At 40.7% G+C, this 27,977-nt stretch overlaps 1 protein-coding gene and 2 pseudogenes across 1 annotated transcript; 1 reads left to right on the top strand and 2 right to left on the bottom strand.

Annotated features, from left to right (window-relative positions):
* The first annotated feature begins 342 nt into the window (after nucleotides 1–342).
* Nucleotides 343–19,720, top strand: LOC132481198 (RNA/RNP complex-1-interacting phosphatase-like; annotated as a pseudogene).
* LOC132481377 (RING finger protein 11-like) lies at nucleotides 12,065–12,770 on the bottom strand (annotated as a pseudogene).
* An 849-nt stretch (nucleotides 19,721–20,569) lies between the features above and the next one.
* On the bottom strand, nucleotides 20,570–21,958 carry LOC132481197 (uncharacterized protein C2orf78-like; the record flags this gene model as incomplete). Its single annotated transcript, XM_060085869.1, has 1 exon — nucleotides 20,570–21,958. A coding segment is annotated over one exon (1,389 nt), but the record flags the coding sequence as incomplete, so codon positions are not given.
* Between the last annotated feature and the right edge of the window lie 6,019 nt (nucleotides 21,959–27,977).

Below are 27,977 nucleotides of genomic sequence, written 5' to 3'. Positions count from 1 at the left end.
CGTACAAGATAGAACAAGTGTGAATGTAAACATTTGGGACATATCTGAAAGAACCACACAGGAAACTGGGCGAGTGGGACAACTTTGCATGTCCCGTAGGAGTGGAATTCTGAAGGGTACACACACGAACTAATGAACGTCTGCTACCAGCCTCCGGCTAAGGAGGGAATTGCAGCCGTCAGAGTCCTCCTCCCTAATGAAGCGTCTCAGTCCGCGCGCGTGGTGACGTCATCTGGACGGCCGTGGCGCATGCGCAGTAGAAAGAGGTGCGCGAGCAGCGTGGGCTTGTGCCTGTGCGTTTGTGGCTCGGGGCCCTGTGCTGGCACCAGGGCCACCGGGTTGGCGACTTTGGCACTCTTGGCGTTGGGCGGTTGGCATGTTGGGGGTGACATGAGCCAGTGGCATCATGCCCGTGTGCGCTGGTGTCAGCGTCGCGGCTTTTCCGGACGTTCGTCGGCCAGGAGGAAGGGCGGAAAGCATAACCCGGAAAGGTAATAGGCCTCGGCCCCTGGGCGTTGCGGGTGTCTTGTGCTGTCTCCTGTCACTGTTGCCCCCGGCCGCTGCCCCGTCCGCGCTGTGCTATAGGGGGTATTGGTCGTCTCGCGGCTGAGTTCACAGTGGTTGAAAGGGACAGTGTGAGATGTTCTGATTTCCCCCCACCGTTTTAAAAGGGGGGCTCTGGCCATTTCTCCTCGGGTAAAATGCAGAGGGGCTGCTTTTTAAGATGGGACTGTGAGTGTTGTGGACACTCCTTAATTACCAAAATGGAGTCCCCTTCTATCCCTCAAGCTGTGTTGTTTTGGCAGAGAAAATGGGAGTAAGAGGAACTGCAACTAAGTTGAGTGAAAAAACGCACGGGTACTGCCGGATTTTCCATGGAAACAGTTGATTTGTGTTGTTTCTGGGAATTATAAAGGTCGTACTGTTGCTTGCTAACCGGTGTCATTTGAGAGATCTACCTCTGTACGCTGAAATGATTGATTTGGGACTTTGCTCATGTGTGCAGTAAACCCTTTAATTCCCTAAGACCTTCCTTTCCTCCATCTCATAGCCCATTAAGCCCGCTTCAGTTTATCTCCTGAGTTTCTTTTGAATCTGTCAACTCTTCCTCAACATGCTAATCCTGAACTTGCCTGTCTGTTGCAATTAGGTCCTAACTCGTGTCCATATTTCTTGTTTCCTTCCAATCCATTCTTCACACAAGAACCCTTAAAAGCAAGTTGGAACACTGCTCATAGTCAGCGCTCAAAACCATTGTTTTGAGACTAGAAAACACACCGTTGGCCTTTAAGACTCTTCTTGGTCTAGAATCCTCTCTGCTTCTCTAGCCCCGTCTTGTGCCACTATTACCCCCACTTTCTTTGCTACAGATACACTGAGTTAACCTTAGTTCTCACTCATCTTACAGCAATCAGTTCAGATATTATTGTTCACTGTGATTCCTAGCATTACGAATTTTATCATCAGGTTTTGTATGAGGACTAAAACACAACTGTGAAGTGGAAGAACTGAGTTCAAACACTCTCAGTCAACATGCATGTGTTAATGATACCATTGTAGTCAACACTGGGCTCGGTTGTATCAGGGATACAGAAGGTCTGGCCATCTCTGGGTTTAGATATCCCTTATTTGTTGAGACCTTTGCATTGTTTTGTTGCCTTTTATCTGTTTTCAAGACGGAAAACAGGAACAAGGTAAGTATAGCTTATTACAAGGTAGGGTTGAATAAGTGGAGCAGCAAAATGCAAAGCAGAAAGAAGAGGGACCTACTATAGAGGGATATGCTTTGCATTTTCAGGGCACACTCATCCTATGCAAGGAAACAGCCTAACATAAAATTTGCCTAACAAAAATATATTAATAGTTGGAAGGACTATCTCCCAGTTGGACAGCAGACGCCTGGGACTTATTTCATTGCTTTCAAAGTTCCTTTTAAAACGGTAAGCAAAAGTTATTACCGTATTCTTCCAGAAATCTGAATTCACCATATAGAGCCCTGGCTCTCAACACCGTCGTACTCCATTTTGCCTTTTTATAGCAAATAATTTTTAATACCTCCTTTGCTATTCGGAAATGGAATTTATAGATAAATACAACCTACTATTGTACTTAATTAAAAAAAATCCCAACGGAATGCCCTAACTATAAATAAAGAATAAAGTAATGATTAAGAGAGCAATATGTATCTCTGTATGTAAATGTTTGGGTATGACTATACTAGGAATAAAGAAATAGTCAGTTACTTGTACCATGAATGCAATAAAGTATGGAATTTATTGATAATGATGTGTCAGTGTTGGTTCATGAATTCTCACCAATGAAGCACACTGGTATGGCATGTTGATAATGGGGAAGGCTGTGGGGGTGAAGGAGAGAGGGTATAAGTGGGAACTGTGTACTTTTTGCTCAGTTTTGCTGTGAATGTCAAACTGCTCTAAAACTAGTCTACTAATTTAAAAAGAAAAGTGTGTTGCTGGCACTTGAATAACCAAACAGATCAATGGAACAGAGAACATAAATAAGCCAAATATATAAAAGAATATTTAGCAGTGAAAGCCATCCTTCATATAGGTAGATATTGAAGAAGTATTTATTTATGTGTCTACTTACAGGCACTCTGCTTGGAGCTGGCAATCCAGTGGTAGGCAAAATTGATGTGGTCCCTGCCTTCTGGGTATTTACAGTCCAGTTAGGACACCAACATGAAATAAACACACATAGAAATAAATATATAGAAGCAAACTTATTTTCTTCCGTGTAATCTCTCTGGAAGAAAGGATTGTAATATCGCTTGTAAATTCCAGAGGAGGAAACATTACTTTGAGTCTCATATGTTAGCATCAAAGGGTTTGAATAAATGGATAATATAGTAAAGGATTTTAGACTCATGTTCCTTCTTATTTTATTCTTTCTGACAGAGTTTTGAAAAGAATCTTGCGCCAGAAGAATGTTTATCCCCCTTGCATGTTTTATAAGAAAATCCAAGAACAGAATGAAGAACTCGGGCTGATAATTGACCTAACGTACACGCGCCGATATTATAAGCCAGAGGTAAATGGAACCCATAGTTGAAAATGACCTTCTTTCTGATACTGTCATAATTCATAGTAATTCAGTAGTTATCATCTTATGCTAAGGTGAATCCTGGCCTTCTTTTCATGGGTTCAGAAAGGGAAGCTAGTGGTTTCCTTAAATACACATTTGTAATTGCTGTTGCAAAATGAGATGAAAGATATGAATTGAACTATAGTATTTGGCAGTAGGCTGTAGATATGCTGAAGAAATTCTATAAGCTTCCATGTTCTATGTTTTGAAAACGAAGTAAACTTTTAGCAAGAATATTAGTAGCCTAAAAGGAAAGAAAGGTATGTGCATTATGTCTTTAGCACTTATTTGAAGCAGTTGCCTGAGCATGTTTAAGCATCAGGGTAAAAGACAATTGTTCTCTAAGTTTTATGCTTTCTTTTCCTAATACCTTCTGAGAGAGTACAGAAACCCATATATTCTCTTGGCCCATGTAGGACATACCAGTGCAAAAGAATTATCCTTCTTCTGACCTGTTCCATGGCCTTGGGAGACAGTAACACCTAAAGTTTGTTAATATTTGTATAGCAGTTTGCCATTTAGAAAGGTCTTTCATATCCATTGACTTAGTTAATCTTCACAACAATGCTTTGCTGTTGAAGTGTAAGTAGTACTGAGATCTCCTTCTGAGTGCTTACTCTGCACTAAGCTCAGAGGATAGACAACTACAATTGCTAATTTTACAGACGATGAAACTGAGTCTCGGACAAGGAAGCACTGAAATTTCAACTCAGTTATTCCTCTTTTTTTTTTACTGTGGTAAAATATACATAAATCATATTTATTTTAACCATTTATAAATATGCAGTTCAGTGGCATTAAATACAGTCACAGTGTTGTGTAACTATCACCACTGTCTATAACCCAAACTTGTTCATCATCCTCAATAAAAACTCTGTAACCGTCCAACAGTTACAACCCCATTTTCCCTCCCACCAGCCCTTAGTAACCTCTATTCTATTTTCTGTCTCTATGAATTTGACTCTTCTAGGTACGTCCTGTAACTGGAATCTACAATATTTATCCTTCTATGTCTGGCTTATTTCACTAAACCTAGTGTTTTCAAGGTTCATCCATGTTATAGCATGTAAGAAAATGCCATTCCTTTTTTGCCTTAATAAATCCCACTGTGTGTATATACCATATTTTGTTATTCATCGGTTGATTGACACTTGGGTTGTTGCTACCTTGTAGCTATTGTGAATCATGCTGCTATGATCATTGGTGTACAAATATTTGTTCCAATCCCTGCTTTCAGTCCTTTTAGCTGTGCAGTGTAGGTAGTAGCAGAGTTGTTGGATCGTATGGTAGCTCTACGTTTAACATTTGAGAAACTGCCAAACGGTTTTCTACAGTGTCGTCTTGTTTTTAAACAATTATCAGAAATTTTAAACATATACAAAAGTATACAAAATACTGTAAATGTTCCCTGTATACCCATGAATTCATCCAGCTTTAATATTTACCAACTGATGGCTGTCATGTTTTATCTATACCCCCACCTGTTTCACCCCATTCCATGTTATCTTGAAGCAGCTCCGGGACAACATGTAATTATACCTATACATTAAAAAAAATATTTATTTATTTACTTATGTATTTATCTTTGGGCTGTGTTGGGTCTTCGATTCTGTGCGAGGGCTTTCTGTAGTTGTGGCAAGCGGGGACCACTCTTCATCACGGTGCGTGGGCCTCACACTATCGCGGCCTATCTTGCTGTGGAGCACAGGCTCCGGACGCGCAGGCTCAGTAGTTGTGGTTTACGGACCTAGTTGCTCCACGGCATGTGGGATCTTCCCAGACCGGTGGTCGAACCCGTGTCCTCTGCATTGGCAGGCAGATTCTCAACCACTGTGCCACCAGGGAAGCCCCACCTATACATATTTGGTATGTATATTTAAAATATAGGACTTTTATTCCTTAATATCATTTTTTAATCGTAAATACCCAGTGAGTGCTCAAATTTGCAGTTGTGTCCTAAATGTCATAAAAAATTGTTTTTAAGAATTTTGAATTAGATCCAAATAAGGTGCACACTTTGCCGTTGATTGTTAGGTCTCTGAAGTCTTATTTAATCTATAGGTTCTCCCTCCATGTTTTCTCACTTTTTTTTCCTCCTTGAATTTTATTTGTAAAGAAAGCAGGTAATTTGTCCCATGTAGATTTTGATGGTTACATTCCATGTGTTGCTAACATATTCTTCAGTCCTTTTATTTCCTGTAAATTGGTAGTTGATCAGAATGAAGCTTGCATGTTTTGTTGTGGCAAGACAGTTTCATAGGTGATGATGTGTTCTTCCATGGAGACGTATAATTTTCTCTTTCTGTGATATTAGCAGTCACTGATGATTCATACCTACATCCATTAATTCAGTTGAGGCTTCCAAAAATGGTGGGGGCTTCCCTGGTCGGACAGTGGCTGAGAGTCCTCTTGCCAATGCAAGGGACACGGGTTCATGCCCTGGTCCGGGAAGATCCCACATGCCGCAGAGTGCCTGGGCCCATGAGCCTTGGCTGCTGAGCCTGCATGTCCGGAGCCTGTGCTCCGCAATAGGAGAGGCCACAACAGTGAGAGACCCTCGTATCTGAAAATTAAATAAATAAATAAATAAAATGGTGAATTCTGTTTTTCTTTTTTTCACTTATTAGCTGGGTATATTTCTATAAGGAGAAGATTCCCCTCATCAACTATTTGGTTGCCCAGTTGTAGAGGCATGATTCTCTTCTTTTATTTAACAGTTTTCAAAATAATGAGTTGATTGACAAATATCCTCCAGTGGTGAACAATTTTTTAAATTTATTTATTCTTGTCACTGTGGACTCCGCTACAGTTACTATTCTAACTGAGGCCCTATGTTTGACCAGTTGGAGCTTTCAGTGACTCCTGAGTCCTTTTGACATGACATCAGTTATTTCTAGACTTTTTCAGTAGTCAGAGCTAGGCAATATGTATGTTTGTTGCTAATATTTCTAAAATATGTCATAGGTTCATACTGCTACTTTGCATTTAAATTCAGAACTAGAGAATTTTCACTTATCCTTTTCTGTCTTCTATCGATAGTCTACTTTCTCCCACCCCAAGAATACCATTCTCAACACTGCCTGAAATTTGCTCTATTTCCTAATTCGAATCCAAGTTCTTCTGATTCTATTCTACTATTCTACTTAGATCACAGCCTCTGTATGGCCCCTGAAATGTAAGATAGAACATAAATGTAGGTAGAACTGTTTATATCATTTTGAGTTACATGTGCATTCATTCACATAGATTTGCTTTTCCTTTTGCATGCCTAGTAACTGTCCATTCTTCAGTTTTAATGAAAATCAAGTGATACTTACTGGTTAAAGCAGCTTTGGAGAAAATGGCTCTTATCAGAATGACTGACATACTAAGTTTAATGTCCTCCCTTGGTTTATATTCCGCCTTCTCTAATTAATTTTTTATTCTTTCCCTACAAAGGAAATAATACATATTTTCATGGTTTTGCCTTATAGGACTTACCAGAAACTATTCCTTATTTAAACATTTGTACAATTGGGCATCCGGTGCCAGATGATGACACTATTATTAAATTTCAATGTGCTGTTAGTGGATTTCTGAAAGAAAATAAAGATAATGGCGAGTTCTTTTTGTTTTGTTTTTTTTCCCTTTACCTGAACTTTGGTATGCATTTTGAGTGGGGTTGGGATTTTTAACATTTTTAATAGTTGTGACATTAGGCCTGTTGTGTTTGGTAACATGAAGGTGGAAATGTCAGATGGTGCTAATACAGTATGGTGTTTTTCCTGTTTACGGTCACAAAGAATTTAGTTTAGTTTGGAAAGTGATTTTTGTGAGAAATATGAACTGAACTAGCTTACTTAATCTCTTTTTTAAACATTTGAATGGAAACTACATAAAAAAATAAAAATGTTCTTTTGTCCTATTTATTGGTTGAGAGGTGGAAGAAAAGGTTAAGACACTCAGGTTCTTAGCGTATATAAAAGAGAAAACATAAAGCAAAAGTTCGGAGTGGGACAGATCCCTAGATGCCAAACAAAGCAGAGTGGACCAGAAGAGTGGCTTCCTCATCATATGTGTTTAAGATATTTTTGCTGCTTTTATACTTTGGGTGCAAGTGAGGAAGAACACTACCACCTCTTATTCTTATCTTGACAGACAGGAAGAACTTAAAAGGCTGGTGTTTTCTTGTTTGTGCTCTAAGATGTACTCTCTTGATAGTAGGTCTGAATAGCGTCCTTGCCTTTTTCTACCATCTAACTATCAGAAGGAACATGGTATTTGCCATGTTTTAAGACTGAGGTATCTTTTGTCTTTGGATCACCACTGAACCACATGAGAAAGTGTTCGTTTTTTCCTTTCTAAAGTTAGCCTGAGGAGTGTTCACTTTATTAAATAAACCTAAGAGACAGTACATATTCCATCTATATAAAAAATGATAAACACATATACATAAAACAGGGAGTAGCGAGAAGGACTAGAGATGGAGGTGGGAAGATAGTGGATAGGAGGTGAGAAAGAGAGGGAGAGACTGGAATTTCAAGGTAAATTTTCATTCTATAAGCTGGTTGCTTAATGCAGGTCCTAGCTCTTAAATATCTTAAGCCCTATTCACAGATCTTCCCTGTACTTTAGCTTTAAAACTTGAGAGACTTGGCCTTGCCTGTGATATCCAGGGTGTCTAGAAAGGAGGCAAAATTTCTGATTTGTGTAAACTGTAGTCACAGAAATGTTACCTCTTAAGATGTTAGGGTGCAGCTGCCAGTCTCCTCACTTCCTCCAGGCTCCTTTGTGTGTGTTCTGTGTGCTCCGCGTGGGCTAGAAGATCCTTAAAAGTGCATGAGAGCACGTTTGTCAACCTTGATTGTTCACATGTTATGCCAAGTGTAGTCCATTGCATATGCTGACTCCTCTGTGGGTCTTCTGCATGCAGTGGGCTAACTTCACCGTGCTCCCTGGCATTGCAGTCTCAGGACGTTAGTTATGATCCATTGGCGGCTTCCTCTGCTATAAGCCCCTCCCACAGATGCCAGGCTCACTGATAATGAGGAGGAGACGATACTATCCACTCCCTAGAATTCGAAGAGACTCAGAAAATAAATTGTTTTCGTAAACACCGAGAGCCTTATAGGTTTGTTGTTCGGGCACGGGGATAGAGAGGTGACTAGAAGTCTTTGTTCAGTAGCAACTTAGAGTTATCTATGAAGCTAAACATGTAGTGACTCGAAGTGGGTTAATTATAATAAAAGAATCAATTGCAGCAGGAATATAGAGGAGAAACTGAGGAAGGCCTGACTGAGGAGACAGCGTTTGAGCTGAGCTTCGTGGAAGAGGATTTTGCTGGAATGAGGAAAGGACAGCTGAGCTATTGCGAACAGGTACCGAAGGCACAGGGCTTGATCTTGTGCTCTGGAGGGGCAGCCTCTTGTGTGACTAGAGGGTAGTGTGAAAGGGCAAGGAATTCATACATTCCTTTACACCAAATATTTATAAAACACCTTCTAAGTTGAAGGCACTGTTCGAGGCAGGAGGAACAGAACCACGTTCTTGCCCTTATGTACTTTACATTCTAGTGCGGGAGAGAGATGAGTAAATAAGTAAATATGTGGAGTGTCAAGTGGCGGTAAATGCTTTGGAGAATAAAAACACAAGATGAAGAGGTGAGGGAATGTGGTAGGTGATCAGGGAAGTCCCCTCTATTACGATGTCGATTGAGCAGAGCCTTGAAGTGAGAAAAAAAGCTTTTGGATATCTGGGAGAGTGGAGATGGGTGGGGAGGGTGTGTTCTGAAGCAGAAGGAATAGTAGGTGCAAAGTCCCTGAGGCACGACGGTGCTTGGCATGTTTGAGGAATAGTATGGAGGGCAGTGTGGCTGGACAGGGGAAAGTGAGTGAGGGCAGGGCAGTAGAGAATGGGATCAGGGAGGCTGGCAGGGGAAAGGAGGGAGGTGGATGATGTAGGTCCTTGTAATTTAGTTTGAACTTGTCATTCAGTTGGAGAGACAGACTGGTATTTGTTTATAAAGAGTTCTCAATGCTGTGCTGAAAACTTGGGCTTTATTCTGTGCTAAGTGAAGATATTTAAGGAACAGAGCAATCCAGCCAAGTTTCTATTTTATTTTTTTTTTTTTTTTTTTTTTTTTTTTTTTTTTTTTTTTTTTTTTTTGCGGTATGCGGGCCTCTCACTGTTGTGGCCTCCCCCGTTGCGGAGCACAGGCTCCGGACGCGCAGGCTCCGGACGCGCAGGCTCAGCGGCCATGGCTCACGGGCCCAGCCGCTCCGCGGCATATGGGATCCTCCCAGACCGGGGCACGAACCCGTATCCCCTGCATCGGCAGGCGGACTCTCAACCACTTGCGCCACCAGGGAGGCCCCAAGTTTCTATTTTAGAAGGGTAACATTTTCCATGTGGAAGATCAGTTGAAATACAAGTGATTGTTAGAATTGTAGGGCGGTAGTAATCCAGGCAGGAGATGACGAATGCCAGACACCACGTTGTCACAGACATACCTTTTGCAGAGATCAGCTACATGTTGTTGTTTTTTATTTACTTCCTCATATAATTTTATTAAGTGCTGGTCCACGAAATACTGTGGCATATTTGGAAAAATGTGAGACTTGATTCTAGTCTCTTTTCTGTTTGCCTGCTGTGCAGCTTAGGCTTACGTCTGAAGCCTTACTTTTTCATTGTGAAATAAGCACGGTGCTACTCACCTGAGACCTGCTGAGGCACGTAGACCCGTGGCATGTGAGGAGCAGTGAATGAGAGAAGGAATGTAGGTGCTTTGGGACCCCAAGAGCCCTTCAAAAACTGTTTGTCCTTTTTTAATATTGCGCATTAAAAGTGTAGGCATTCCATTTCTTTCACTCAAAAACAAACTCTATTCTTCTGATAGCCTGTTTTTTTCCCACTCCCTTTTACTATAGTCAAATCAGTTCCTGAAGGACATTCTCCATTCGACACAATTGCATCTGATTGGTGGCTATGCAAAAATTCCAAGACACAATGAATTTTGACTTTATAGTACTTAATAGTATGTTCCTGCAAAAACACTCTTTTCTTCAGAGTTTTTCCTTTTCAGGATAGTAGTCGTGCTCTGGTAACTAATAAAGGCTACTCTTCAGAAAATTGTATAACTTGTTTTTAGTGTTTCTGCTTCGCTTACTTAATTCCATATTCCCTTTTTATATACAGACTTATTGGTGTCCACTGTACCCCTGATTTAAACAGGACTGGCTACCTCATCGGCAGGTGAGTTGCCAACCCCAAGAGGCAGACCATGTTTAAATTGCTCTGTTTACAGTAGTCATGTAAGTTAATGTAAGCTGAATGCAAAAAATGCAGTCAGAGAAATGTATGAATTGGAAGGCAATTTTGCCCCCTACTCAGAGGTTATGGCCAGTAATAATTTAGCACATACTTTTTGAGACATAAAAAATCCAGATATAAGCATATACAATGGTCCCTTGGTATCTGCAGGGGATTGTTTTTAGTACTCCCCATGGATACCAAAATCCTCGGATGCTCAAGTCCCGTAATGTAAAATGGTGTAGTATTGTCGGCCTTCCATATCTGTAGGATATGAAACCGTTGGATATACAGAACTGACTGTACATGTGATTTAATGGTATAGTATTTAGACATTCTGGTTTATAATTTACTATATGGTGGACATCTTCCTATGAAAATATTTGGAGACCTCAATCTTATTTATTCATTCATTCATTCATTTATTTATTTATTTATTTTATTTATTTTTTTCCTCCAAATTTGCTTTAGGTAGTTGGATATAAATTAATGAACAAAAACTTAAGCAAGATACATGTAAGAATTTAATAGAACCGGATAATCTGATTCTTTCAATTTTTCTCAAACTCATCATGGAGCTTTTAAGAAAATTAACATGGATACTACTACAGTTGAATGTCAACTCCTTAAGTGCTTATGACATACTAAATTCTTCAATAATGCACTTATGAAGAACCCTTCAAGAGACTTGTGTTTTGTATGTAGAAAAGTGTTGATTTCTTTGAGGAGTGAAGCATTCAGCTTTAGTGGATAAATCCTTGTTAGGCTGAGGCAATCATTATCATACCCCTCTTTGCCATAAATTGTCTTATGAATGGTCATATCAGTCTGTTTTGGCAAATGAGTAATTAGGGAAAGGGTGTTATTGTGCTTATGAGAATGATATTTTTCTCTGAAAAAGATAAATATGCATTAGGAAAATGACCATATGGACTCTTTTTCTGCTTCCTCCTTGTTTTGTTAGAATATGATACTTGGTTTTACAGCAGCCATCTTGTGACCCTGAGATGATCGTATGCCAATAAGGACAAATGGTAGATTAGAAAGAACCAGCAAAGACAGTAAACAGCACCATCAATAGTAACAACAATCACAGCAAAAGAATAATGGGACCTTAACTTTTGGAGTTCCTATAAAGTAAAAAATAAATGTTCTATGTTTATTCTTAAAAACAAGAACTATGCAAAGAAACTTAAAACTACTTTTTTGTGTGCCAGTGTTATAAAATGTAGCTATTAAGTAAAACCTTGACCGAGATGCCAGCAACTCCAGAAAAGAATTTGGATAGGGGGAAGCAGAAAGTTATCTCACTTAGGAAAACAGCCACTATTTTTATGCTAATCCTTGACACAGAATTAAAACATATATAGGTGCTGTAACACTTTACACAAATCCTATGTACTGGAGCAATAACAAGATCTAAATACAATTATATTTTTAAACCCTGGGTGAAGGCTTTCCATAAAAATAGCATCCTACTTTTCCTCCTAAATTTCTAAACTATCACGTACTTTTCCCCAACATCTGCAGCCGTTAAGGAATTTTTAGGAAACTTTCATGCATGATCTTAATTCCTAACCCCCGGCTCTTTGGGCTCAAAGACAAAAGATCCAAACCACCAAAAATGATGGTTCTCTTGAAGTCAGGTGAGAGACACGGGCTCAGTTAGACTCTAGGACAAAAGCAGTGCTGCATCAACTGTCTCCATGCAGGAGGGGCACGTAAGGGATCTCATCAGCCAGTCATCTGTACAGCCCAGGTGATCTGCATACACAGCAGAAATCAAACTGGGTTCTCATAAGCAAAGTCCATCATACAGATCAATCACACACTCCCGGATCTTGTTTTTAATATTGGTTTTATTTTATTGATTGGTTTTTTCTTGTTTGTTTGTGCCGGGTCTTAGTTGCAGCCGCTGGGCTCCTTAGTTGTGGCATGCAAACTCTTCGTTGCATCATGCGTGTGGGATCTAGTTCCATGTACAGGGAATGAACCCAGGCTCCCTGCATTGGGAGTGTGGAGTCTTTAGCCAGTGCACCACCAGGGAAGTCCGCCGGATCCTTTCTTCTGCTCCATTGCTTCCAGGGTCATAAACACCTTTAAGCTGATGCAGTGTGAGGCCTATTCTTTGAGCTATCCTATTTGGTTCCTCTCAGCTGAGTTGCTAGGCGAGTCTGGCTAGGTGTTGAGTGATAGACCAAAACTGGAACTTGATCCAGATATGGCGGCAGCAGCTCCTGATCCAGCTCCGTCCCCTTGCCAAAGCCAGCCCAGTCGGACTGAGACTTGCGAGGCAGCGAGATGTCATCCGAAGTGGGGGACTTATGGCACTTCCTCATCTTCCAGGGCTTGAGTGTGTGTTCCGTGTGCTGTTTTGACAGTCTTCCAACCTCATTCTTATTTTTTAATTAACTAATTAATTAATTATTTAAAATTTATATTTGAATTTTAAAAATTTATTTATTTTTTATGCAGCAGGTTCTTACCAGTTATCTATTTTTTACATATTAGTGTATATATGTCAATCCCAATCTTCCAATTCATCTCACCACCACCGACCCCCGCCCTGCCCCACTTTCCCCCTTTGGTGTCCATACGTTTGTTCTCTACATCTGTGTCTCTATTTCTGCCTTGCAAACCGGTTCTTCTGTACCATTTTTCTAGATTCCACATATATGCATTAATATACAATATTTGTTTTTCTCTTTCTGACTTACTTCACTCTGTATGACAGTCTCTAGGTCCATCCACGTCTCTACAAATGACCCAGTTTCGTTCTTTTTTTATCTCTGAGTAATATTCCATTGTATATACGTACCACTTGTTCTTTATCCTTTTATCTGTCGATGGGCATTTAGGTTGCATCCATGGCCTACCTATTGTGAATAGTGCTGCCTTGACCATTGGGGTACATATGTCTTTTTGGATTATGGTTTTCTCTGGGTATATGCCCAGTAGTCGGATTGCTGGATCATGTGGTAATTCTATTTTTAGTTTTAAAGGAACCTCCATACTGTTCTCCGTAGTGGCTGTATCAGTTTACATTCCCACCAGCAGTGCAAGAGGGTTCCCTTTCCTCACACGCTCTCCAGCATTTGTTCTTTTTAGATTTTCTGATGATGCCCATTCTAACCGGTGTGAGGTGATACCTCATTGTACTTTTGATTTGCATTTCCTTAATAATTAGTGATGTTGAGCAACTTTTCATGTGCCTCTTGGCCATCTTGGAGGCCATCTCTATGTCTTCTTTGGAGAAATGTCTATTTAGGTCTTCTGCCCATTTTTTGATTGGGTTGTTTGATTTTTTACTAGTGAGCTCCATGACCTATTTATATGTTTTTGAGATTAATCCTTTGTTGATCCACTTGCAAATATTTTCAACGATTCTGAGGGTTGTCTTTTCATCTTCTTTACACTTTCCTTTGTTGTGTAAAAGCTTTTAAGTTTCATTAGGTCCCTTTATTTATTTATTTATTTTTAATGCTGCATTGTTCCTTTGCTCACTGATGAACATATAAAAGTCAGAAGTTTTTGATATTATAAAACATGAAATTAATGAACATTTCTGTGTGAGCACCACTGAATATATATGCTTTGTCTCAGTTTACTTCATTCAGAATGGAACTTCTGCATCATAGAGTTTATGTCCTTATGCTTTTGGTGGATATTGCTACACTGTACCAGTTTTTGGTTGTTCATGCAGGAAATACTTATTGAGCATGTGTTATGTTTATGCACTGTGCTGGGTGCTAGCAAAAAGACTTGTGAAATTTTGTGAGTGAAGAGACTTGACCTGCTCTTTGTGAATTCTAACAGTCCAGACAGGGAATAGATATTCAAGAATCATACTCTGCATGTAAAATTACAACTCTGCCAAGTGCCAAGTAGAGGAACATGGTACCATGAGATCATACTTAGGGAGGACTTGATCTCATCATGGAGATTAGAGAAGGTTTATTTAGGGATGTTTCAGCTGATGTCTGAAGGATAAGTAGGTATTAACCAGGTAGGGATGTTAGGGAGAGATTTCTGAGCCTAAGGAATAACAAAAAACCCTATAAGAGGAAAGCATATGCTGTGTTGGAAAAACTGGCCAGGAAGGTGGGGCTGTTGGGGGAGCATGTGATTATAATGGAGCTACAAGTGTGGGGTAGGAGCTCGATCGTTCAGGCTTATGTTTAAGGTTTCAGACTTTAAGAGTAATAGAAAACAATTGAACTTTTTTTGTTGAAGGTGAGTGTGTGGAACATACCCAACTGCACTGTCAACCTATCATTTTGTTACCGAGAGGAGAATGCAGTGCAGGGAGAAAGAGTGGAAGAGAGGAAACAAGTTAGGAGACGTGTAGAAATTGGGGATAATGGTGGCGTGGACCAGGGTATGGTGGTCATTTTGGTGGAAGGATGTGCACAGATTCTAGAGGTATGTAGGCAGTTTCATTGTTAGCACTGGTGGTGGGTTGAGGATGAGGGCGAGGGAGAAATAGCCATCAGTGATGGTGAGTCCTAAGTTTCTGGCTCCGATGGTTGGTTAGATAGGGTTTTGTAGATATGATGTTCATATTTATCCTAATTTGCCTTTTGTTATTTGTTGGTTCTTGATGAATACTCTGTCATATTAAGTCTCCTGTTTTTAGCGTACAGAGCATTTTCACCGAAACTGACTGTTGCATGTTATCCGATAACTTTTTAACATCTGCCAGTTTGGTCCTGTATTTTATTCTCTTTCATTTATTAATTAAATTGTTGTATTATTGTAAATAATTATATTAATAGCTCTGCTAAAGTTGCGTTATCCTTGCGTCCTTGGAGTAACGCCTTTTAGTAGTCATGGTGTATATCATTCTTTAATAATTATTGAATAGATGTGCTGATATTTTCTTAGGATTTTTATATATATATTTGTAAAGCAAAATAGGACCTTTTTTGCAAAAGCTTGATTTTCTTTTCTTTTTATTTACAAATGACTCGAATTTTGTTGTTTTGTAGATAGTTGATTGATATAGAAGGCATGAGGCCAGATGCTGCAATTGGATGTAAGTATAAGGGTTTTCACTACTTTTCCATTTTTATAAAATTTGAAGTTAGAAGTGTACGGGAATTTCTCAAATTTTGGAAAAAGAGAAAAGTTTGAAATTCATTTCTTCTGACATAAGATAACCTTTTACTAAAAGTTTATGAAGGGATGTATCTGGAAATAGATATAACAGCCTTAATAATTAGTCAGTGGATTTTAGCATATTTTTCTTTTTTAAATTTATTTAATTAATTTATTTATTTTTGATATTATATCCGCTGCACAACCAAGGAAGTCCCTTTTTCTTTCTTTCTTCCTTCCTTCCTTCTTTCCTTCCTTCCTTTCTTTAAAGCTCCAAGTAATTTAAAATACATGACTTCTTATTTAAAAAAATCTGCAGTTCATATAACCAAGGGGTTTATAACTTCTCCTCTAAAAGTTATATTCCTGGGACTTCACTGGTGGTCCAGTGGTTAAGACTCTGCCATTCCAATGCAGCAGGCGTGGGTTCAATCCCTAGTTGGGGAGCTACGATCCCACATGCTGCACAGCCAAAGAAAAATTTTTTAAAATGTTATATCCCTGTATTATTGAATTTAGTTGTTTAGATTTTTTTTCTTTTGCTGTACGCAGGCCTGTCACTGTTGTGGCCTCTCCCGTTGTGGAGCACAGTCTCCAGACGCACTGGCTCAGCAGCCATGGCTCACGGGCCCAGCCACTCCGCAGCATGTGGGATCCTCCCAGACCAGGGCACGAACCCGTGTCCCCTGCATCGACAGGCAGACTCTCAAGCACTGCGCCACCAGGGAAGCCCTAGATTTTCTTTAAATGTTTAGAAGATTTCCATTTATTTACCGGGAACAAACAAAACCTAATGTAAAAATAGTTTTCCAGAAACTATTTCCATCATTGTCTTCTTCCCTTTCTCCTGCAGACTGGTGTTTTCTCTTTACAAGGTCTCTGTCATTCCATCAGAAAGCTGCTCTTCTTCTGGTTTCATAAGAGATGGTGAACAGTGGTAAAATATCCAGGTTACCTAAATTTCTAGAGTACACTTCAGGGAGCGAATGATGCAGTGGGATGTTGGCGCAGAGTGAGAGATACAGATTCTGGTGAGACTGAGAGTCATTCACAAACATTACTGGGCTGTGGTGAAGGGAGAAGAAAAATAAATGAGGTTCCTGCTGGTGGACGGGAAGCCAAAACGAAGAAGAATGGTGCATAGCTGGGCAGTGTAGTTAGGACCATAAGTGCTGTGTCTTCTGATAGTAATTATGAACAGAAACCAACTAATAATTACTAATAACATGTAGGTGACCAACCCTTGAGAGCTGCGGCAGAGAGAAGGAAAGATGGCATTATACCTCGTCTCTGGTTCATTGAGTTTCCCAGTCTGGGTTGTGACCAATCTTGGGTGAAATCATAACTAAATCATTTTTGCTAAGGTGATCAGCTTTCGTGGGTTCCTTTCCCTGCATTCTGTCCAATGATAAAGCCCACTGGTTTATGCCTCCTGGAAAACAGTTACTTCAAAAGAGTATAAGTGAAGCATTGATGAAACAGCCATGAAGACCATGTTTCCACATGGCCTGTCACAACCTTTTCAAAGAGCTTTAAAACCTTTTTCATTCAAAAATCAATAAAAGAAAAGGATTGGGATCAAGTCCCGTACAGAGGTAGTGTAAGAAAAAAAAGAGTGAATAAGGAACAGAATAGCATATTTTCAGACAATAAAATCAAGTTGGAAAAAACAGGTCCAAAAAACAGATCAAAACTGTAACCTATTATTTCACAGTTGGCTAAATGATGTTAGAAAAAACAATGGAAAGAAAGAATGTGTGTCGAGGAGGGAATGGGAAGTAACTTTTTAATGGCTATAGAGTCTCTTTTTGCGATGTTGAAAAAGTTCTGGAGATGGTAAATGCTGATAAATGCCACCTATGTGTATTTGGTGTTACTTGATCTTCTTCCATGAAAGGGTTTGGAGAGATTCAGAAACTATGCTCCTGCCTCCATCTTTCTGAAGTCCTGCTCAATATTTTGACATAATTATTATTATTAATTTTTTTTGTGTTACACGGGCCTCTCACTGTTGTGGCCTCTCCCGTTGCAGAGCACAGGCTCCGGACGCGCAGGCTCAGTGGCCATGGCTTACGGGCCTAGCTGCTCCACGGCATGTGGGATCCTCCTGGACCGGGAAACACACCTGTTTCCCTTGCCACGGCAGGTGGACTCTCAACCACTGCACCAGCAGGGAAGCTCTTGACATAGTTATTTTGAATTTGGATAGTGCTGATGGCTGCACAGCATTGTGAAAGTCTTTAATGTTACTGGATTGTATACTTAAAAATGGTTGAAATACTAAATTTTGTTTTCTGTATATTTTACAATAATAAAAAAAAACATGAACGAACAGCATAAACCAGAATTAGGTAAGATGATAGAACTCAGGACAGAATTCAAAATAAAAGAAAAAAAATTCGAAAAGCCTGCTAAATTTAAAATAATACAAGAGTGGGGACTTCCCTGGTTGTCCAGTGGTTAAGAATCAGCCTTCCAATGCAGGAGATGCAGGTTCAATCCATGGTTGAGGAACTGAGATCCCACATGCCGCAGGGCAACTAAGCCCGACACCACAACTACTTAGCCCACGTGCTGTGGAACCAAATGCCAAAATTAGAGAGCCCACGAGTCGCAAGGAAGAGCCCACGCGCTGCAACGAAGAGCCCACGTGCTGAAACTAATACCCGACACTGCCAAAAAGAAATAAATTAAATTAAATAATACAGGTGAATGAACATAATGGATAGTGCCTTAAGAGAAACAAACAAGACAAGGAAAAATGTTTTTTAAATCAAATAGAACATAAAAAGAATTTTAGAGAAATGGAAGGCATAAAGGATAGGCAAAAAGGAGTCAGGACAGCTCTGAAAAGAGTAATATAAGTACATATAAGAATCTATTATACCATGAAAGTGACATATCAAATCCGTGGGACAGATGAGTCAATAAATTGTGATACATACATGTTGAGGTATAAATAGTTCTCTGGAAGGATCCACAACATGGCAAAAGCAGATGCCTCTGAGGAGGGAAATGTGTGGCTGAGGAACATGGGGAAAAGGGTGACTTTTCATTGAATACCCCTGTGTACTTTTTCTAATGTTCTGTCGTGTGAATTCCGTACCTCTGAAGGTCGTCTGAGTTCAAACCCCAGTTCCCCCAATTACTAGCTCTTATTCTTGGGCAAACTCTTCACACTCTGCAAGCCTCTTTATCTGTGAAATAAGGTCAGTAACTTAACCTGGTGCTGCCTGGCACAGAATCAACTGTCAATAAATGGCGATTATTAGTGTAAACAACCGAAATGCCGATCAATGGGAGAATGGAACTTTTAAATGTGGTGTATATGTGAAATATTATACAGTCGTAAAAATGAATGAAGTAGCGACACATGCTACGACATGAACGAACTTGAAAACATTATGCTAAGTGAAAGAAGCCCCACAGAGTGGCCACATTTGTATTATTTCATGAAATGTCCAGAAAAGGCCAAACCATAGTGACAGAAAGGAAATGAATGGTTGCAGGGACTGAAGGAGGAGGGGATGAAGAGGGCCAGCTGATGGTTACAGGGGCTTCTTTTTGGAGTGATGAATACGTGATGGGTTAGATGACGGTGATGGTTGCATAGGCTTGAGAATGTACGCAATGACGCTGAATTTGCAGTCTCAGGAGGCGAATTTTATGGCATGTGAATGACATCTCAAAAACATAATTTTGAAAATGAAAATTGCCAGTTTTCCTATTTTCGCTATCCACTATCCACTATTCACTGCCTCCATCTCTCCCTTCTCCCCACGTCATTCCTTTTGACACCCACCCCTGAGACTATCTGCCAACCTCACTCCCCCGAGCAGCCCCATGAGGCCTCCTAGGGAGCCCCTGAACCACTGGGCGCCTGCGTCCTGTGGCTGTTGGAGCCGTTGCCCAGTGCCCGTGTCCCACAGCTCTCACCCATGACTGTGGACACGTCTGTAAGACTTTTCTCGAGCGTTTCACTTGATGGTGATATTTACAGAAGGTGGCACGCCCCCTGTCAATGAAAGAAGCCCCTCAAGTTAATACTTAGGCCTGTCCAGAAGCTTGATCTCATCCACCAGTAACCTCAGCATGCTGTGCTCTGAAAGCCACGTTGGACGCCTGCAGGCACCTGCAAATACTGAGGACTTCAGAGGCATTTGGGCCTCAAATTGAGGCCTTGTACCTCCACATGCGAGGTGACCTCATCCCTTTGCTGTACCTCTCCTAAGTGACGTGGCACAGGAATACTGGCCTTGCCTGTCGTTGCCAGGCTTAACTGAATAGTGCATTAGCTGCCCTGGTGCTTAGGTGTTGAGTACATGGTGATTTGCATTCCAGGCCCTATTCGTTTCCCTCCTGATGCAGCACTTCCCTTGGCCCTGCCCCTATCGTCAGCTGACCCTAGGATAACTCTGAGCCCTAGCCACCTCTCTGGGAGATTTCCCTATACCCCCACTATAATCACACCTGCGTAAGGCAACTCAAACCTTTCAGACATGTGTCCTGAACCTCTTGTTTTCTTAAATACCTCTGTGGTGGTTGTGAGACTTAAGGCCAACCTCCCCAAGAGACTTTTTCTGTTTCTTCTAGTAAACCTAGACTCACCTTCCGTCATCTTCAGCTCTACTCACATTTTGTTCTTTCAACCCTGACCTCTGACCCTGCTTTTCACTTCTGCCCTTTCACCCTCACTCCTGCTTCCTTTCTTAAATCCATGAATCTCTTTCGACCTTCCTGGCCCTGGGCCACGTTCCTTCCTCTTTCCTCAGTTTTTACCCCTTTCCTCCCCTTTCCTTCATTCTCCCATCCGACTTTCAGTCCTTCCTTTCTCATGCAGACTTTGATCCCAACCCCATCAAACACAAAACAAAACCAAAAAAAATAAAGCACGCCAGAGTTATCTGCATCTCAGAATTCAAAAGGTTTATTACTCATCTATTAATTCTAGTATATTTACTTATTCAGTTTTATTGTTTTAAAATATATCAAAATAAATAGAGAAATTTATACCTATCTTATGTATATAAGGAAGAACAGCTGGCACCCAAGGTGGCACCCACAATCCTAGCAGCTCTTACTATAAATATCCGTAGTTGTCAGCAATTTCCATTTCTTTTTGCCTCTCAGTGAAAAACTGCAGTTTCCCCAAAGAGGTGTATTTGGCAGCATTCACACGTTCTTGTTGAGCCCGCCTCTTCATGGCCTCCCGCTCTGGTCTGTGCTCTTGTTCGATGGGCTTTGACGTGACTGGCTCAGAAACGTTGGGTTCCCTCCATGGTCTTCGTTGCTTGCTGAAGTCTTGGAGTAGAAATGCGGTTTGGAGCTTGGGTGGGGAGAGGCGCTTAGTCACAGCAGGGGGAACAGGCTCCCGCTGGAGCGAAGCGCCAGATGAAGTTTTGTAGGGTGCAGGCCTAGGAGCAACAGACTGAGGGACACTAGGCTGGGTATGGTCGGTCCAACCCGGATGGGTTGGGTTGGTCACAGTTGGCTGAGCTGGTTTGGCCGGACCTGGCAAAGAGGCAGGAGCTGGCTGGGATGAAGTGGCTGCAGCAGGTTGAGCCGAGTTAGTAGAGGCAGTCTGGGCACGGTCCGCCACAGTAGGCAGATGTGAGAGCAGAGACTGTGGCCTCCGAGGAGCAGGTCGAGCTTGAGGCTTGTTCCAGGCAGAAAAAGTCAGAGGTATCAACTTGACCTTCCCACGAGGAGGCAAGTGATACTGGGATGGAGATGGAAACTCTGTTTCAGCACTGCTGTCTGGTTTCTGGGTTTTGACTTGAGGTTTCTCAGGGCTCTTACCCTCACGTGGGGTACGCTGCCATGGCTGGCTAGGTGGGGGTGACTGGGGGTCTTTGGGGTTGCTTGAATTTCCCAAGACCCGACAGGAAGAGAGCCCAGTTTTCTTGTCATTCTTCTCCCCCAGTGCATGAAAAACCTTCGCAGACTCCAGCATGCACATGCCTAGGGAGGTTCGAGGCTTTTTAAAGCTCTCTTGGATAAGCTCAGTTTGGTGTTCCTTCCGCTTCATCTGGGGAATTGTTGGCTTCTCTTCTGCCTTGACTTTGTTCCCTGACTGCTTATTCTCTTCAGCCTTCTTTCTTCCCCTGGCCCTTGTGGTCTTTTCCTGCTCATGGCTCTTAGTTTTGCTGATCTTTCTGGATGCAGTTTTCTGAGGTTTCCCTTTAGAATGCTTGGCCGTGTTCACAGGAGCCCTGTCACTGACTGCAGCATTGCATGGAACCACTTCTCCCCCTAACAGGCACTCTGGATTCTTTGGCTGGATTTTGGCCTTGGGAGCACCACTGATCGGCTCAGAGGCTTTATGTTTGTTCTTCCTGGGTTGATCAGAGGGAACCTTTAGGACACTTGGCTTTTCCTGTACCTGATTCATCTTAAGATGAATGGCTCTGGTGTCTTTGGCTTTCATCACGTCGGGACCTTTGGATTGATCAAGACCTTTCAAAGAATTAAAGATATATTAGTAAAAATGCATAACAAGCAACAACATTCAATCAATGTGAATGTATAGGTAGGCAAATTATATATAGACAAGTATTTCCATTGAAACTGGTACAAAGCAGACAGCCAAATAATAAGTGTAAAAGAATTTCATTATTGTGCTCATTCATATTTTTACCCAGCAAGTAACAGGTATTAAGCCTGGTAGAAATATATATTTCAAAGAATAGAAATATATCATAAGCAGAAAGGAAGCTTAAAAAGTATCAAGAAGGGTTTTGTATTTATCCTAGAACTTAGATTATAATCATCTTCAACATCCAAGAAGATGACATCCCAAAACCTAGAAAAACCATCATCACTTGAATCCAATTAAAAAAGATTTTCAAATGTAAGAAAATCCAAAGGACTACACAATATTGTTTTAGATAAGTGCAGATTTTTTTTTCCCGTGCCGCGTGGCCCTGGCAGTGAAATCACTGAGTCCTAACCACTGGACCGGCAGGGAATTCCCTCAATGTGGAACTAGAGATGTGGGGCTTGACTTTTTCTTTTCCTTCTTAGGTAGCTCAGATCTAAAAAGGAACGGTGGCTGTTGATCAATGTGCTCTCTGTGTTAGGAGGGAAAGAACTGTAAAGATGAAAAGCAACCTTGCCGTAGAACCTACATATCACACAAAGGAAATAGTCCTTCTGATTCAACTTAGAAGATATCATTTAAAATTTTTAATTGGTAGTATGTCTACATAGTTTAAAAATTAGAAAGAATAAAACATTGAAAAGCAGACCCCTAGATAACCACTTTGGTTTCTTGTATATACGAAGCATCATTACTAAAACATATTTCTAAAATGTTGATATTCAAAAGTATCAAGTGCCAACTGTATTCAGAGAGGCAATAAAAGAAAAAAACACTGAGTATGACTTTTCTGATAATCTGGCTTTCCTGGTGCTACCCTTTTCTGGGCTTACTTTCCTCCTTAGTCTGTTAAAATAAGGATTTGCTACAATCCACTTTGTTTTGCGCTGCTCTGAGCAGAATTCACTCTATGCTGTTTCTGCTTTAATTTAAAATCTTTGGTTCCCATCAACATTCCATTGCAAACTATGTTTTACTTGAGAGCTCCTCTATGCTTTCCCTCTTCATTCTTATATTTTTTCCTATCACTTGGTTCCTATCAGTCTGGGCTGATGAAAACAATCCTAAACTTCCTTACGTTTGACTCTGGGCCTCCCTACAGCCCAGTACTCTCCATCCTCTCTCCCTATTTTCTCCTTTCAACTAGTCGAAATATTAGTGGAGGGAGACCATTAGAGATGGAACATCTTGCTATATATTGCTAGTTTTCTATGTCACCTGGCGTTTCTATGTTTCTGTTGAAACACTCTTCAGAAGTCTCTGATATCATTTTCTACATGGGTACCCTTTAAGGTTCAATATTAGAAAAGAAAGGGATCAGAGTGATCAAGCAATGTAGTATCCTAACATAACAGAGAAGGAAAAAATCAGGCGTTGTGAGACAGTCAATGATTTGTCCAAAGTCACACAGATAGTAAATGCCAAAGTCAAAAGTGAAATTAGGTCTCCAGACTTGTAGTTCAATACTTTCCCTCATTATTCCATGCTAGTTTGAATCTACTACTAAATTTAGGGGCAAAATTAATCTGACGAAAAACTTTAAAAAGTTTCTTTTCTTACCTGACATGGTCAGAGAAGAGGAAACATCACCTGCAGGTAGAAGGGATGAGGAGGCAACACCAGAAGATGTCTGAGTGGCTGCAGCTGAACAGTACAAACGTCACTGGTCACTGGGCACTGGTCCCTGGTCCATTGTGATGACCCGACTTCATTTATGACAACTCCACCGAGACCCCAAGACTCTACCAAGTGCTAGTAGGTTTGGTAGGAGAATGATGTGATAAAGCAGGCAGTTGAGAGATATGAGATAGCCAGTGGGGAGGTCCGATCCCCAACAGGAAGGTGGGGATGGGTGGAGAGGGTGTAGGAGAGCTAAAACACCACCTAAATTTCTGAGCTCTGGGGAGGAAATCCTAGAAGACAGATTTACCTCCCCCAGGCTCCGACATTAGGGAAAACATGGCAACGTTTCTTACAGACGTTCATTAATATAATTAACAAACAGTTACTTATAGTCTACAGAGTATTATATTTTATGTATCATATACTTAGAGCTATATATATATATGTTATTTAATTAACATCCTTAGGAAGGAAAGAGCCATCTAGTTTGAAGTATTACAGTTCTTCTGAAATCATATCTGTCTAATTCGTGAACTTATAGCAGCTTTTAAGGAGCAAAAGTAGGGATTCAGAAGCTCTTTTTGTAACTTGGTTAAAGAGTAGCGTGAAGTTTGCTGAGTGTACCTTGTGGGGAATGTTGTGGTCCAAGGCTCTTCTCTTTTAGTTACTTCTCCTTGACTCCTGCCTTCCTTGGGCTGGGCTAGGCTTGGCCAGGTTGGACTTACATTTCTCTTCTGCTTTCTTTCTTTTTTTTTCCCATTTTGGGCATTGTTTCTATGACAAGCCTTGATCTTGCATTCTTACCCTCATGGATGTTACTTGCTGTCAACTTCCAGCAGCAGGAGCCTTCTTTTCAGTGCCTGATGCTTCACAGAATAGACTGCCCATTGGAAGCAAAGAGCAGAGAGCTAGGAGACAGAGCTGGTTGCAGACCTTTCCTCCTCCAGCCTTTGGTTGCAATTCTTTTGCCCATAATTTGCTACCTATGTTTCCTTGGGCCACACTGGTATGATGCCATGCAGCTCTTTTATATGTGAGAGACATTCTGAATACTGTCCCTTTTTCTTTGCACAGAAGTATATACAGTGTGGCAGTTACTGTAATCTCCTCCCCCTTGCAAACAGCCACTCTAGAATCTTAGACCTCTAGGAGTCTCTGTCTTGTATGCTTGGGGGCAAGGCCAAGCAAAATGAAGAGGAGAATAATTAGAGAAGGAAGAGGACGTTGCTGGAGAACTGGGAGCAGATAAGGTGAAAGGGCCCAGGAGAAAAGAGATTCATGTAGATTTGTTGGTTTCTGTGGGAAACAAGTAGACACACTGTGGCCGCAGTTTGTATGACCAGAGCAGACAGTCATAGATATAAGTAGCTCGATAGTGCAACTGCCATGAATTCTGAACACTAAAGGGAACAGTCTTACAGGTATTTCTCATTGTGTTTTTTGTCATATTACCTTCTTAATAGAATTCACTGGTATGTTTGTAGAATACAGATTTTTTAAATGGTTATTTAAATGGTTTAAATGGTTATTTAATTTTTTAAAAAATTTTTTAAAATGGTTATTTCCTTGCCATATTTTTAAGGACTCCAACCTTGTAAGACATATTGCATGTTTTTCTCGTGACAATTTTTTCTCTTGAAGCATCATGAACGAACTTGACCTCTTGTATTTTGTGGAGAAAGTGTAAAAAGGGTCTGTGAAAAAGACACTGGTGAGTCGCATTATGCACCCAAGCGTAAGGAGCAGATATCTGCCATCAGCCCAATTTGGCCTGGATTGCCTCTGTTTTAGTTCCCGTGGTTAGTGCTTTTCTCCCTAACTGCTCTTGTGACGGTGATAATGTGAGTAAGGGCTGATGGCTGTTGATTTATATGTGAGGTTAGCTGGTTTGAGGGAGGAAATCTATGGACCTAGTCATCTTCCTTGGTGGTAAGCTTTCAGGGAGGGGTGCAAAGATTGATCTTTCTGGGGACTTTTCTAGTACCAGGAAGATATCCCGTAGAGGGGACCTCGAAAGACACACGTGTAATTTTTAGGCCTGTTTTTCCTGTTATGAGATATGAGTTGTTTCACTGATGGGGATGATGCTTATCTGAGAAGAAATGGTGAAAGGTGTTGTAGTATAGAGATGTGGCTTAAGCTTTTAAGTTTTTCTCAGGGTTTTTCCCCTAAGCTTCCTACTTCAGATGGCCTACTTACATGGTACTAGTATGGGATGTGAGGCTAACAACTTACTAAATACCTGCAAGCCAGATCAGTCTCTTTTCTCTATATGGAATCCAAGGAAAGTAAGGGACCCATAGCTACTGCAGGTTAGGGTGGGTGGTGTGAGATTGGGGGAAGTGTGGTAAGATATTCTGGTATCAGTAAAATATTTACATATTAAAATATTCCGTTCCAACATTCAGTTCTATTGAGGCAAACCCTTAGTTAGGCTTTTCCTGGTTCCTAGCCTATGTAACTTATTTTCTCTCCCTAGTTCCAGCCATTTAACTTGAGCTTGCAGGCTCAGCTTCATCCTAACCTCTAAAAGAATCTTACATGTAGGGGAAAGAAACTAAAGACCTCTCTTTCAACACTTAGGCACATCAGGCCCTACCCTGACCTGAACCTTTATTCTTAGAGTTAGGGTACTGTCTTGTCCCCTATACCCACTTCCTGCATTTTGAAACCATCAGGTTAACTGAGACATGTCTTGGTGTAACATCCCCAGTTCGTCTACCCCTGAGGCTCTCCTTAATTCTTCCCATTGTCACATTGTGATTTAATTAAATACTGGAATCCCTCAAATCCTTGCATGGTACCTGAGGCCCTATGGGATACTGGTCGATTTTGTTAGTGTCAAGTACTTAGCTGTGTGATTCTCCAGATATCCCTTGCTCCTATATTTTCCATGCGAGCATACTACATACCCATTAAGGCATTGTTTCATCTCATGTTGCACCCACTCCCATCGAGAGGCCTACTCTTTGCTACTTCCCATACTTTCTGGAAACCCTGTTATGGCCAGGTCTGGACTGCTTTGTGTAGCCACCCAAAGCCAGTGTCTTTTAGCAAGCTGGAACTATAAGGCCAACATAGATTTTCTAGTTTCTGATAGATTTATGTCACAATTTGTACATTGTCATGTCTATAGATATTTCTATCAGTTGTACTTTTTGGCCATTACAAGCCTATTGGATAATTGTCATCAATTGCAAAAGAATATTTTATGACTTAGCACCAAATCGACTGTGCCTAATTGTAAGTTTGTACGTTGTGTACGTTGTGCTCACTTGTATCTTTTCTTTATTCAAATAGTACATTACTAGCATTGTCCCATTTGTAATTATGTGGAAGTTTTCAGAATTGTAAATAAATGCTTGTGGATTGAAACTTGGTTAGACTATGACTGTCCCACATACGTTAAAGGTAGTGATCTTTTTACTCATTCATTCATTATTCATTCAATTATTCATTCAATAATTCTGAGCTTCCTGACTCAGTTTACCCACCTCAAATGGTTGTGAAGATTACTAACAGTGTATGTAAGATACTTTCAGAAATGAGAAACTAAAAAGTAAAACTAACAAACAACACTTGTTATTATAAATAACAATGGAATTTAGTATGCCATTATACCTTCAGACGTACTGTAGGACATGCTGTTCTTTGCTGTTCCACTCGTGGCAGGATTCACAGTTTTTCTAACAGGTACAGATCCCTATGCCTGCTACTGTGAGGAAATGTTATACTTGAGCTCCACTCTTATCTCTCTCCGGCTTTTTGTGGTATTGTCCAAAATGTAAATACATACTGTCAACCAACCTCCAGCATGATACCAGCCACATAATGGAAACCCAATAAATGTTTCACTATGAGTGGAGTATAAGTTGATAGAATATTTTTGAAGGTTGATGAGGCAGATTGGATTGACTGAAAATCTTTCAATATTTTAAGTTTGCATCTCTTTCATTCCAGAAATTCTACGTCTAGAAATTTATATATAGCTCTACACATGTATAAAGAGGTTCACATTGCAGCCTATCTGTAACAGAGGTCAAAATCAAAAAGCAAACAAAATATCCCCAAACTGAAAACAACTAAAAGTCCATCAATATTGGCCTGGCCACGTAAATTATGTAATGTGACGCAGCTATTAAAGAGAACAGAAGAGATGTACGCAAAAATTGACTGGGAACATCAGTATCCAAGACAGATTGTAGACTGTGTATACTATACTGCTCTTCTATAAAATACAGGATATCCATTACGTAGAAATACGTAC

Source organism: Mesoplodon densirostris, chromosome 20 (assembly GCF_025265405.1).
Source record: "Mesoplodon densirostris isolate mMesDen1 chromosome 20, mMesDen1 primary haplotype, whole genome shotgun sequence".
NCBI lineage: Eukaryota > Metazoa > Chordata > Mammalia > Artiodactyla > Ziphiidae > Mesoplodon > Mesoplodon densirostris.
Note: the sequence above shows the minus strand (reverse complement) of the source record. Positions and strands in the feature narration are given on the sequence as shown.